Source organism: Augochlora pura, chromosome 8 (assembly GCF_028453695.1).
Source record: "Augochlora pura isolate Apur16 chromosome 8, APUR_v2.2.1, whole genome shotgun sequence".
Classification (NCBI taxonomy): Eukaryota; Metazoa; Arthropoda; class Insecta; order Hymenoptera; family Halictidae; genus Augochlora; species Augochlora pura.
The window spans coordinates 3,841,549-3,855,048 of NC_135779.1; the positions used below are offsets into that span (position 1 = coordinate 3,841,549).

Sequence of the window (13,500 nt, forward strand, 5' to 3'; positions counted from 1 at the left end):
TTGCCTGCCTGCCTGCCTGCCTGCCTTGCCTGCCTCAGCTCTCGGCTCTCGGCTCTCGGCTCTCGGGTGCGCTGCCCGCCAGGACGTTGAACCCAGCGCGACTCAACCTGGGGATCATCCGCGGGTACAACCAGGCCTACTCCTCCTATCTCTCGTCCCTCCTCCTCCTCCTCCTCCATCTCCCCCCCTGCCCCTCCTCCAGCCACGGCCCTCCCTCCCCGAGCCCTCGCACCGACTTCTCTCTTTCTCTCTCGCCACCCCGTTCTCCTTCTTTCAGCTTTTCCACCTCCTTCGCTCTGCCACCGACAGAGTCTCTCTGTCTCTCCGTCTCGTTCTCTTTCTCCTAGTTTCTCCGCTACTACTCCTTTTCCTCATCCCCATCCTCCTCGACTCTCGTCGTCTTCTTCTTCTTCTCCTTCGCCTTCTTCTTCTTCTTCTTCTTCTGCTTCTCCTTCGTCGTCGTCGTCGTCGTCGTCTTCTTCCTCCTCGATGTCTCACGATATTTCGTTCCCGGCACCGCGAGAGGGTACCGCGACGCCCCACCCGCCCCCCTCGGTGTACACGAACATTCTCCAGGGGCCGTCGTACCCACCTGCACAGGATCCTCTCCTCCCTGGCCACTCCAAGTGCTCCTTCGCACGCACGGTAAACATTTTTGCAGGTGAACACGTGAGATACGTTGCACGGACGGGGACCGAGCCGACCGAGACTCCTCCGGGAGCCAGCCGGGCCCGTCGAGGCTCCCGGCCAGATTTCGACCGATTTTCGAATGCTTCGAAATTGGTTCCCGCCGTTCGGGGTTTCTCAGTTATCGATCTCGATCGTTTCGCGGTAATTCGAGGCGCCCAAGTTTCCGGGCTTGCGAGGACGATGCGTTTCGATCGTCTTGAGACAACTGTGATGATAGCCGTGTTATCGATTCTGGGGTTAAATGCTGTTTAGCATAGAGGAGAGTCATCTAATGTATTCTTCGACCAGAAATGGTCTCGTCGATGGTTCGTTCGTGTTGCAAAAATTTAATATAAATGTGCTTATCTTTATATTACAACATCGTGAATCTCCCAAAGTTCAAAATCATTTAATAGATCTTGTGTAGCATACCGGCTTTGATATTACAGCTGTTAATGCGAATAATGTATATTAATTTCGAACGAAATCAAAAATAAATTCTCCATAAAGTAATGAAGTGATTAAAATAAAATCTAAGCAACGGGCTCCCGATTTAAATCGATCTCTGCGATTTCATAGCAATGCCAAGTGTCCAAAGATTTTCGGACTCGACCTTAACTATCCCAGAACGATTCTAGACACCTCGAGTTCCCTACAAGCGTAGCTACCTTTTCGAGGATCACTCGTTTCACCCCTCCATTAGCCTTGTCAGGCTCCGACACTCCGTTTTCTCTGCCCCTTGGCTACATCGAGCCGATCTCGCCGATTTCAACGAAACGAGCAAATACTTCCAAGACTGCGACGACTGTCTCTCGCTCGGAGTTATTCCAATTCGACTGATCGGCGAATGCATAATCGTCGCATTAGCTACCCGTTCGTTTCCTTTTGGAAGACGCTCCTGAGAAAGCGCCGCTCGTCTCTAAGCCACGGGGCACGCGACGAAACTTCCCGGCCAACCCCGGTTATACTTTCCGCCGGCCGATCGTTCGCGATTAAGGAAATCTCGCGAGTCTCGTCGCGAAATATGTCGCGAGGCACAGCTCGCGGCTGTGTCGGTCGCGCGACAGTCCCCTGTTCTTTCCACCGAGTTATCGCGCGCGGTTGTTAATATTTCATGTGGATTTGCTCATGTTTATAATTATATGTTCGCGCAAATATGTAAAAGGATTCCGCGTACCGTGCATGGAAAGGACGGACACCGTTTATCTAATCTAACCGAGAAGTCGGAGACACATTATTTCTGACCCTCGGAGCTAATCGTGTCCTACAAGCGAGCGCGCACGGTGCCTCCCGCGTTAGAATTCACTTCCTGGATCAACGGTGGAACCGCCGCGCGCCGAATCGGTCGACGGCGATACTGTTGCGGTTCGTTCGGAGATTCCCCCGGCTAGATGCATGAATAATTTGTACGGTGCTCGGATCGAGCGTGGCGGGGGGTTCGGATTTCATTCCGCGAGCGGTGCCCCGCGCGGAATCGGCGGATCCGCAGCGACAAGCGCGCGGAACCGCGATGATTCAGAGCCGGAGACTCCGAGGTTTCGTCTGACGAGAGGCTCGAGGACAGATTTTCGCGAGGACGAGCGTCGCGGGAGAGCAGAACAGGCCGAGGGACGTTTCGCATAGCGCTCGCTCCCGACGCGGTTGCGATCCTAACGGTTTCCTCCGCGGTGGCTCGCGCGCACGTGAACACGCCCGGAGCGGAGCGCGGAGCGGAGCGCGAGAGCGTTATCTGCACGCCGCGGCGATGCGCAAGCGGAGATCGGAAAAAATCAGCCGGTGGAAAGCAGGAAAAAATCGCGGCACGTTGGAGGTGGTCGAGCGTTTCTGTCCTCCTCTTCTTCCCTTCTCTTTCGCTTCTCTTCTCCTTCCTCTTTGTTTCGCTCGCTCTCTCTCTCTCTCTCTCTCTCTCTCTCTCTCTCGCGCGCGCGCGCGCGAGATCGTTCGGCCCGATTGCATCCTCGCGTGGAGAACGAGAACCGACAGTGGAAAGCGACGATCGTGAACGACGGAGGCGCGACCCTTTCGTGCACCCGGCAAATGTGCCGCTCGGCTTTCGTCTCTACCCTCGGCGCCGATCAAAGTTCCGCCAAGCTTCGGCAAAGTTCAGTCGACACAATTCGGTAATCATTCGCGCAGACTCAAGCCTGATACGTTTTCGATCTGTCAGCTTGCTGAATGCATGCGATCTTGTACTTTCTGGTCAATTTCAGGGCTCGAATGAGGTGCAAAACTTCGCGATCTTATGATCGATGTGGCTTGATAATTACCGATTATTTATAATCTAACGTCGGAACTGTATTAGTTAGGCCAATAGACGTCTCGTAACAGTTGTAAAGTATATCGACTTTGACTTTTATTAGTTCTTTTTTATCGGTTATATTTTTCGTAATAATTACGACCATGTACATATACTTACTGAAACAAAATCGAATAAATATGGTATAGACGTGTCTTTGTGATCTCAACAACTGTTAATTAAAAAAAGCAGACTAGTTTCAATGTAAAAAAATACTAGTATTGATAGGATTAATACCCGAAGAAAATACAATGTATTTATTACAAAAATTATACTACAATTGGATGCGTATAACTGAAGAATAACTGTAGTAGAACCGAAACCGGTACAATACGGAAACGATACACCTTGTAAACCGATACACCAGTTACGAGATTATTTTCATTTCATTTTGTTTCATGGTTTTATCCGCGAGAAAAGAAGTCCGTAGAACCAAAACAAAGTATTTTAACAAAGAAAATATTATCGCCTATAAAATGGTCAGTAATGCGATTATTATACAATGTGCTGCAACGATTTGTTTCACACTTCCTAGAGATCGTTCACAGTTATATCTGTTTTTGCGTGCACGGAGTTGGCATAATTAACAGACTGCGGATTTTTATGCAACATTAAAAATGTCTACATCCATCATTAGAAATATAAGCCGAATGATCAGTTAATTCTTGCTTCAATAATTTTATCGGGTGGAGAATAAACATAATGACATTTTAAAATTTGTGTTTAATCTATCCACAGTGCGACGATTGATCGTTCTATTAGCCCGTGTAACTTTCAGGACACATGCTAATATATCGACATTTTGCCAAATAATTTCTGTATTTTTCCAAGATGACACAGGTTTTAATCATATAAGATCTGTGAGATATAACCAATAACAATATTATCATGACAATTATTAATGACAGGACCATCAACCTGAAATACCAAAGTAAATATTCCTTGCAAGTTATCTGAAAATAGATATTTTGGAAAAAATTCGTTCCATAGAGAGTCAATAGAATTTTCAGAATCATGTGACCATATAATATACCATGTAATATATATTATATATAATATTAATATAGAATATTATATAGAATATTAATATATAATATCACATAGAATATTAATATATAATATTAATATTACACAGAACAACGGTAATAACGTGACGGCGCACACAATGAGAACGATCGAATAATTGATTAGTTCTCGTTTGTTCACAACTGTTCCAGTAAGAGCCCGTATATCCGTTCGGTGAATCCGACGCAACAAGAGTACGACGTTAGGAGACACATTCGAGATCGATTTCACGAGCCGACGCGGCTCGAACGCGACCGTAGAGATCCTCGTTCTTTGAATCGTAGCGCCCGTTCAGGGGCGTGGAGACAAAAGCCGCGCGCGACGGTTTAACGGTCTCCATAACTGGGATTCCGTGTTACACGGGAGGGGGTGTGGTGTGCAGGCAATAAACTCCGGATGACTTCACGAGGGAATAATCGTTCGATCGAACCGTTCTGGACCGCCTTGTCGCTCGAAGGCGAACGTGTTTTCCAGCATTTATCGCTTAGAATCGTTTATTCCAGCGGCGTCTAGGTTTCCCAAGGTAGACCGAAAGTGAACGCGGGTATCGGCCATGGGATCGCAAGAAAACTTTCTTTCGCCGCTTCACTCGCACCCCACCCCACCCCGATGGTATAACTCGATTCAGATAATCGGCCGACGGCGGCGTCCAAGTTTTCGAGGCGTGTCTCTGCCAGAGAGATCGCGAAGTTCGCAGCCCTTGAAACGATCGGCCACCGGCCGATTTCAATGTCTACCCTTGGCGTATCAAAGTTGTTTCCTCGTAGAGGTTAACCCCTTCTACAATGATTATAGTATAATAATTTAATAATAATATCGTGTATAGATATCATTAATTTCTTCCAAATCGGGGAATGAAATTTAATTTCTTCTGGTACTGTTAGGAAAAGTATTAAGATCGGATAAGGGTTAATCGAGACAGGGTGAAAGTATTCTATTGCAAGGGGTTAACGGACTCTGAGGAGAAACGTCGATGGATCGAACAGAGCTCGAATGGCACAGCCGAATCGAAACTTGTCACGGCGATATTACTTTTTCAATCCTTTCAGGTAATTAAATCTCGATGGAATTCGATTTACCCGCGCTGCGTTGCGAAAGGAACAAGTCGTTGAGGGTAGCGTAGGAGCCGTGCAACCTAATAAAGCTACCCCTTGCTCTTCGACCTAACGGGATCGGAAACAGTACGGATGGAACGAGCGGCCAGGGGATATTTGTTTAGCCGAGACGTTTTTGTTTCCGCCGGTGAACAATCTCTATGGCTGGCGTTCGAGCGAGATCGGATCGAGGAAAGAACGCGCGCGCGCGATCGGCAGGCGCGTCGCCTTGATTAGTCACGCGTATGCACGGCGAACGAAGCAATTTCTAATTTCACCGGCGCGCGGAGCGGAGCGGAGCAGAGGCGGAGCAGAGGCGGAGAACATCGTCGGTAAAAGAGGGGGCGGTCGAGCGACTCCGCGCGTCGTACCCTTCGAAAACCGGTGGAGGTTCCTCTCTAGACGGGGGCACGTATTTTTACCGGATTACGAGCTGGCCAACTCGCCAGCTCGCCGGAGCCAGCTCTAAAGCGTGTTTCAGAGGTTCTCTCCGTCGAACCGGGTGGCTTCACTCGCCTTTTTATTTTTAGAAATCGCGCGCTGCCGGCCGAGGCGCGCGGCTCGAGCGGCGGTCGCCCCGTCGAAAAATTCTGCTGCTCGCCTAGGCCTCTCGGCCTAGGAGCAGTCGCCTCGCGCCGAGTGGAATTGGATCGCGACGATAGTGAAAGTGGGCGCGCGAGCGCGAGCGCGCGCCGCGAGGCCCTCCCCGCACGCGGAAAGGAATAAAGAAAGGTGGAAAAGAAGCGAGCGGAGCCGAGCGGCTGCCAGGGAGCGCGGCCGAGTGCACCTTAAGGTGGATGAAAGTTATCGGAGAAAGCTAATTGGCAGCGTCGAATCCCGTGAGCCCGTGGACGCGATCGACTCGGCTCGGCGACTCGCGGAGCCGATCGCTCCGCGGAGCGGCTACACGATCGTCCGCTTATAATTCGACGCTCGCGGGAATCATTTCCTCAACACACTTTCGTCGATGTTTCCTACAATCCTCGCAAACAGATTTAATAATTTTTCGTGTATTTACAAAATTTCGATCAACGATTCGGTTAACTGTACAGTTGCCTGAATGTTCGGATAATAGAACGTTTGCCTGGTTACGGTGCCAGGTAGTAACGTTTATTGATTTTTGTAACAGCTGCAACTCGCTTTTCGACTTTAGAGAGACGCGTGCGACACGACGAACTTCCAACATCCGCTTTTATCTTTTGCTCTCTTGTTATTGTTCAGCCATCAACTACGAACTTGTTGTACTCTATATTCTTCTAACAAAGGATTTTTACTGGAAAATACTACATCAATAATGATAATAGTAACAAAGATATACGGAAAATAATTTGTCGACTAAGTTGCCATTCACCGAGCTGATTTTATACGCAAAACGTTTTTTTAATAATAATGGAGTTCTCACCTATTCGACAACCGAATAACAGCAGAGAAATTAAAATCAATTTTTACCAATATTATCAAAAATAGAATAAAATATCTAAATGACTCCCGTTTTTTCTTCCTTTTTAAAACAGATGCAGAAATATTGTATTTTCCGCACAGTTCCGCCATCTATCCATTTTCTAATTACTTAGCAATATTTTCTTCTACGTGACCGATCAACGCGAAGAAGATATCAATAACGAAAGAAAGAACGCGCCGCAATCTTTATCTCTTCCCGCGAACTGTTTTTTTACACTGTGCAACACGCCGCTTATGTTACGAAGCCAGTTACCAAAGAGAAAAGCGAATAATTATACGTTCGCATAACGGTTGCTGTACAGGCGCAGAAACATCTGAAACGATTCTTCTCGTGTTTGGGGCATTTGCATTGATGCAATCGTGACGACTGCACCGCCGGATCTTTATGCAAAGCACGACGAGTGTTGTGCATCAATTGCAAGAGCCACTATCTCCGGCGGATAATTTCGATCGAGATCGCGAATACAACTGTCGAACAAACAATTTATACGAGACGATGCATATGTAATATTGTGAATTATACGAGCACGATAGCAGAGTTTACGATAACTTATAGATAATGTTAAGAAAATGACAAGTGCGGTAGTTCAACGAGGATTAGAATTGTTTTATAATATTTTCGATGATAACGATGACAATTTATGTTGTCAAAGAAATGTTTCATAACGTTCAGAAGCGATGGAAATTCTTTCTGAAATTAATATTAATTTTCTTCTTTCTGTAATTTATAAAAAAAAAGCGAACCGCGGTGAAACATTTCCATTCACGATAAAAATGCCCGCATCAAATGTATGGAAATTGCAACGTTGAACGGTTCGTTTTCTCGGTCGATTATTTTATGCGAGCGTTTCCAGAAGCAACAGATACATGTTGCATTATTTGTCGACTCATTTTTACCGAGAATCACCTCCGCGCGTTTTCATCGTCGACATCTAAAATGTACAGTTCGAAATCGGACCTTAATTTCCGGCACTTCTCTTCCCTTGAAAACAGAAACGGCGCCCCGGTCTCGTTAGCGGCGTTTCGTTCGAAGAAGGCGCGGAATTTTCGGAAAAGCCGTAAGTGTCCGAACGCGCTTCTGGTCGGCGGCGTACGTGTGAAGCCGCGCGTGTAAGTTGGCCGGCGGTGCTCGCGCTCGCGGGAGCGCACACCAGCGAAATGAGTGCACTCGTGTGCACCGCATGCATAGGCCGTTGCCGCCGCCGCCGCCGCGCGCGCGGCCAGCCTTTACGTAACTCCGCGCCGTTCCTCTTTCCGCGCCGCGCCGCTCCGCACCTCGCCGCGTCGGCCAAAGCGCAGGGCCGAACCTACCGACACGCCGGTCCCCCATTTTCCGCTCCGAATTCGAGGCGGATTTTTCGCGACCCGAACGCGTCGAACCATTCCCCCGAGCGAGACGCCCGCGTTCCGATCGCGTCGAACGCGGCGAGCGAGCACTTTCGCCGTCGCGACTAGATAACGAAGAAACCGTCTGCCCGAGAGAAAACCGAGCGACGGACGAGCCGCCGCGCGACTTCGCCAGACCGAAAGGTAATCTATCGTAATCAAATATTTATAAGCGGCGACCGTCGCCGGTGCATCGGTACGATGCCGATGCATTTCTATGGGATTCCTTCCCGTCGCGACGGTCCCAACCTCGGCGCTGTGAACGACGAGTATACTCGTCGGAGAGAAATGGCCGGTTTACGTGCTACGATAAACAAGGTCCTCCTACGATTTCAATGGAAATATGTTCGAACTTTTTTTTTAATGATCGTAGACGAACTGAGAGAAACTGCATACGAAATTGATCTTGACTCGTTGCATCACGATTGCTTTCTTAGCTGCGTTGATTAGCGCTTCGCGCTCTTTATCGTTTCCATGATCGAAGAAGACAATTTTTGTTTACTTTATATCGTCATTTTTACATCCATTTTTAAGTCTTTATAACAGAAGAATTAAATTGTGTTATGATATAGAAGGAACGAATAATTATAGAACAATTTGATGAGAGAAACTACAGACAGTGCAGTCGATGAAATAGCCACGGAACTGGTTTAAAACACGGACGACGCAGCTTAGTGATATAAAATATACAATCCAGCCTTGCAAAACTTTAACATATTAATATATGAATTAACATATCAATCAACGTATAAATATATTGATTCATAAAAGAAATTCACCTTTTTATTGGCCCATACCTCTGTTTACTTCCTTCGGTACGAACTGTTGGAAAAAACAACTCGCCAGAAAGTTTTCCAAAAGTTCGAGGGGTCAAGCATCGATAAAAAGTGCACGGTATAAAGTCAGCCGTCGCCGTAAGCCGGGAAATTTGTACGAAGTTTTCGGAGAACTGGGTCGAAGCGAGCACCGCCGTTCGAGACTTAATCGATGAAGAGATCTCGGCCCCTCGGTGTCACCGACGAAAACGCTTTTTCTCGCGGAATAAAAAGGAACCCGTAAACGGGACACGCTACGAGGAGGAGAGGGTGGATCCGGAGTTTTCTGGAGTCGGACCAACTGGTGGGCCCGGAGAGCGTGTTCGCTCGTGTTGGTCGTCGTATGCGTAATGGTTCGACGCGGCGAGCCGCCGTCGCCGCCGCCAGCGGCGAGCAAAACGACGGCGAACTAGAAGCACGATGCTATCGGGCCGGCTCCTCTTGCACGCTTCCCGCAAGGATGAACGATGATTTGTCGGCTCGCCGACGAGGCGCGAGAGCCGCATAAATTCTTATTAGCAGGCCGTTATCGCCGCCTGTAAAAATCTGCCAGGATAAAGGCCCCCCCCGATCCGCGCGTCCACTCGTTAGACCCCGATAACTATCTCGGCTCCTAGGCGAACGCGCAGCACCCCGGCGCGCGCGGTCTTTATTCCGGCGATGATCGATACTTTACTGCTTCCCGTTGTTTCGTCGCGTTTCCACGAAAATTCGATTCGACGGGAACGGGTCGCGCGTGGCTCGATAACCATTAACCCCTTGCACTATACAACGAGTTAGACTCGTGATAAACATTTCGTATGTAATTTAATAAATACTAGCGCTGATCGTTTCCTCTAAATCGAAATAAAATTTGTTGGAAAAATCTGGGGATATGAAAGTAAATAAAACCGCTCGAGGTACAAAATCCTCTTGTTTCATCAAAGAAATATTTAAACGCCATTCTCTTGATTAGAAATTTTTTTGATCGCAATAATGTCGTGGAAGAAAAGGAAATTTCGTATTTATTCTACGTATGTAAGTACTCAAATTTTTTGACTATTAGTTTTAATATTAACTAGTGATTTAATATGAACTCGTACAGTACTCCCCCACTTTTTACAGTCTTTTTTTGGATATAAATAAATTTAACAATGGAAATATTGTTTCTCGTTCATAAGAATTTTCGGGGCTGATTTCCAGCGCTTGCAAGGGTTGAAAGCTAATGGGATATGTTGAGGGGTTAAAAATCCAGGCACCGAATTGTTTATTTCGCAGCACAGATTTTACCTGCGCCGTATTCGTTTGCAGCACCTGTGCCGGGACGAAGGCGGATTCCGGAAGGGAAGAATGTCCTCGCGAAAATGCAGAACGCCCTCGGACCGCTGGCCGTGCTCTACGATTGCATGGAGAAGCGGACGCGAGTCAAGGTACGTTGTCGTTTTCCTGTTTACGTCTCACTTGTAGCTGCACTACGCTCCAGCTCCGCTACATATTAATCAAGAGGCGGTTCTGGTCGAAACCGAGTTACATAATCGAGATTCTAGGCGGGAAAGAGAAGCACCTTTCCCCCGGCTAGCGGATCGCCGGCAAAAAGCCGGGGAGAGAGAGAAAGAGGGAGAGAGAGAGAGAGAGAGTGAGAAAGTATCGCCTCGAAGACAAAAGGCGAGGAGACAATCGCCTCGGCGTCTCGGTGCCTCGTCTCCCCGCGAGCCAGGGACGGAGAATTCGAGGGTTGTCCCGAAGCGGGCAACGTAAACACCCACACACACACACACACACACCACCCATTTCTGCCTGACCCGTGGCATTGTGCGCGCACGCACACGCGGCTGACACACTTTCGCGACCGGCAGAGAGAAAGAGAGACACGTGCGAGCTTCGGAGAGGTTCGGAGACTCGTGCGAGTTACACCCGGCTAAACCCAGCCCTTCGAAGGTGAACGAAAGGTACACTGTACAGGGTGATCCACCCGAGGACAATCGTCGCAATATTGGAAATTCTCTTTAATTGTCTTTTAGCTTGTAGACAAAAGTGGAAAATTTCAGAATAGTAGATACGATTATTCGATGCCTTGTAGATCTTCTTTATAATTACCGATTGTTAATAATTATCGAAACGAGTCGCGAGGTTTGAATAATTGTATCTACTCTTCCAAAATCGTCCATTTTTATTTATAAGGTACAATCGGAGAGGATTTACTGTATCTTCCTCAGTCACGGAGACAAAGATCTCTTCGAAGATTTTTTTGTTATATTTTTGGAATATTGCGATCGCTTAAGTAAAATTTTTAACAACTGTGACAGTGTGAAATTATGAATAAGTTACATTGTTCATTCCTTGAATTGATGACAAAAGTTATGCTTTCAATAGCCAATCAAATTTTCGAACTGTCTACTGTAACACAGGGTTGTTTCGAAGTCGTCACTTCGTCAATTTTCAATAATTTCATCCGCAGTAAAAAAGAACATTTACCGCGTGCCCAAATTTACTCGAGTGTTCAAATATCGTCGACGAAAGCACAGAATTTTCCACTTAAAAAATCGGCGCGACATTCACAGTTGTCAGCCTTTCGCGAGTCAAAGTCCGGCAAGGGGTTAAGCCGATCCTTTCCAAGACATTTATCCGTGGATCACCCTGTAGATCACAGAGGGAGTAAAAGAGGCGGCTAACTGTTCGGGTCAACACACTCGTCTCCATGGAGACAGCCGAGGCCCTTCTCGCCCTTGATACGCCCCTGATCGCCCCCTTTCACCGTCTCGAAGGGTTCGAGCCGCTCCGAAAAAAGGCGAGCTCTCCTCGTGCGCCTTTGAAAAGCCCATTTCGGAAAGGGCCACTCGCCGGGAAACGTCGCTTTCTTCCACCCCCGCCATCCCCTTCCTTCTCCTGCTTCTCCTCTCCGTCTGCCTCTCTCTCTCTCTCTCTTTCTATTCGCCTCGAGAGAAATATAGGGAGGAGTTTCGGCCGATGCGATCGCATCCCTCGAAATTCGGCTAGTAGTGCAAACGCTTATTTCGACCGGAGGGTGACGGGTTCCCTGCAGCGTGGAAAATGTTTTGGCTAGGCGAATCGATGCCTCCTGAAGGCTACCGTCGCTTAGGGGTGCGCTCTCGCTGTCATACTTAACCCTGGAAGGAGGGTGCTTTCTCGAGGTTGCGGGGGTTTTAGAATACGAGCCTATAACGAGCGCGTTATACAAATTGGAATTCAGATGAATCTGTTCATACTAATTTATTTATTTACTTGGTATTTTTTAGTTTAATCTACTTGTTATTTTTATCATTTTTATCATTTTTACTATTTTTACTATTTTTATTATTTTTACTCTTTAGACAACTTAGATGATTCTCTCAATCTCGTACCAAGACTGTGGATCTTCATGCAAAATAAAAAAGTTATTCTTCGATTATAAAAATGATTTCAATAAATTGAGGATGACTTAGCGTTTTTAAAATTCTTCTAATGTCTTCACTGCTGTGTAATTCGCTTGCCAATTTCCGTCCATAAATGCATGAAATTCGTAGTGTACTCGCAACGAATGGTTGCGAAATTTCATCAAGACTCGGTTGTTTTCTTTACGTTCGTTGTTTTTATGTTCTACCGAGTTCTACGAACGGAAGCCGGTAGAACGATGAGCTACTAATTTTTTAATTTACGATTCCTCAGATCGCGCAGATACATTTATGAATTATTTATTCGGTACGCGTGTTACCCGTTGCGCGCATTACAATAACACTCGTTAAAAAATCGGAATAAACGACTTATTGTTACCTTTACGAACTAATACGAAACAGCTGGTTTTAGTGCTCCGTAAATCTATTGTTAACACTGTGACCGTATCGTGCGTAAAAAAGACCGCCTCGTACGTGTTACCTTATAAAGGTCACAAGATCGGATTTACTGAAACCTCTTGCAATTTTTATAGTACCGTGTGTCCGAACCGAGGAATTTATTTAATGGCTTCCGGTGAAAGTAGCTTCGCCGTTTCTGTAATGGTGGAATAAGAATGATCAAATTGATCAATTAACCTGCGATAGTGCGACGAGTGTTTAGTTTATTCACGTAGGATAAAAGTGTAGTGGTAGATCTCGAAATTTATTACTTAACGAAATAGAATAAATAATAAGATCACGAGACATTTTTTCAACATTTTCTCTGCTATTGTTAACAGATCAGAAATAACTTTCAAATAAGGGTAATAGAAATTCTTAAAGACGAGTTCTTATTATCGACTAGAAAGTGACAGACTATAACTAATATTATAGCCGAAATCAATTAAAAGTGAATTCAACCAACGTTAATAAGTCTATCATTTAATTAACGAATCGAATTCCTATCGTATTTCCTCCGACGGGCTGAAATTCGCGAGACATCAATTTCTTTCTTTCCCACTTTCTTTTCGTCTCAGTCTTTTATCTGCTACTATATAACATTCGAGATAGAAAGCAAATGCATTAGCAGAGAAGTTTTATCTGATCACCACTGGTAAATGCCTTCCGAATTCAGAGTTATCATTAGAATAAACGAATGGCTCAGTAGCAGGCATAAAATAAAAATTTGTTGTACACGTCACGCCGATTAAGGTACGATTTAACGAATCAAACCATCAATCGCGAGATTCGTGATATTGTTAGCAAATTTCTTATCGGCGAGATCGAAATCAATAAACATAATTGTCCAATTAATGCTCGCCGAAAACGGGTTCCTCTCGAAGCACGTTTAAGCAGTCGGCTCG

General features: G+C 46.3%; 2 protein-coding genes across 4 annotated transcripts in view; one reads left to right on the forward strand and one right to left on the reverse strand.

Moving 5' to 3' along the window:
* Eip74ef (Ecdysone-induced protein E74) overlaps positions 1 to 13,500 on the reverse strand; it is a 213,876-nt gene that overhangs the window by 148,656 nt on the left and 51,720 nt on the right. The gene's annotated exons all lie outside the window — the stretch shown is intronic.
* Positions 1 to 13,500, forward strand: part of Lsm11 (U6 snRNA-associated Sm-like protein LSm11) — a 32,213-nt gene that overhangs the window by 7,813 nt on the left and 10,900 nt on the right. The window contains exon 3 of the mRNA XM_078189141.1: positions 10,077 to 10,195. Coding sequence (XP_078045267.1) covers positions 10,077 to 10,195 — 119 coding nt within the window. The remainder of the gene's footprint in view (positions 1 to 10,076; positions 10,196 to 13,500) is intronic.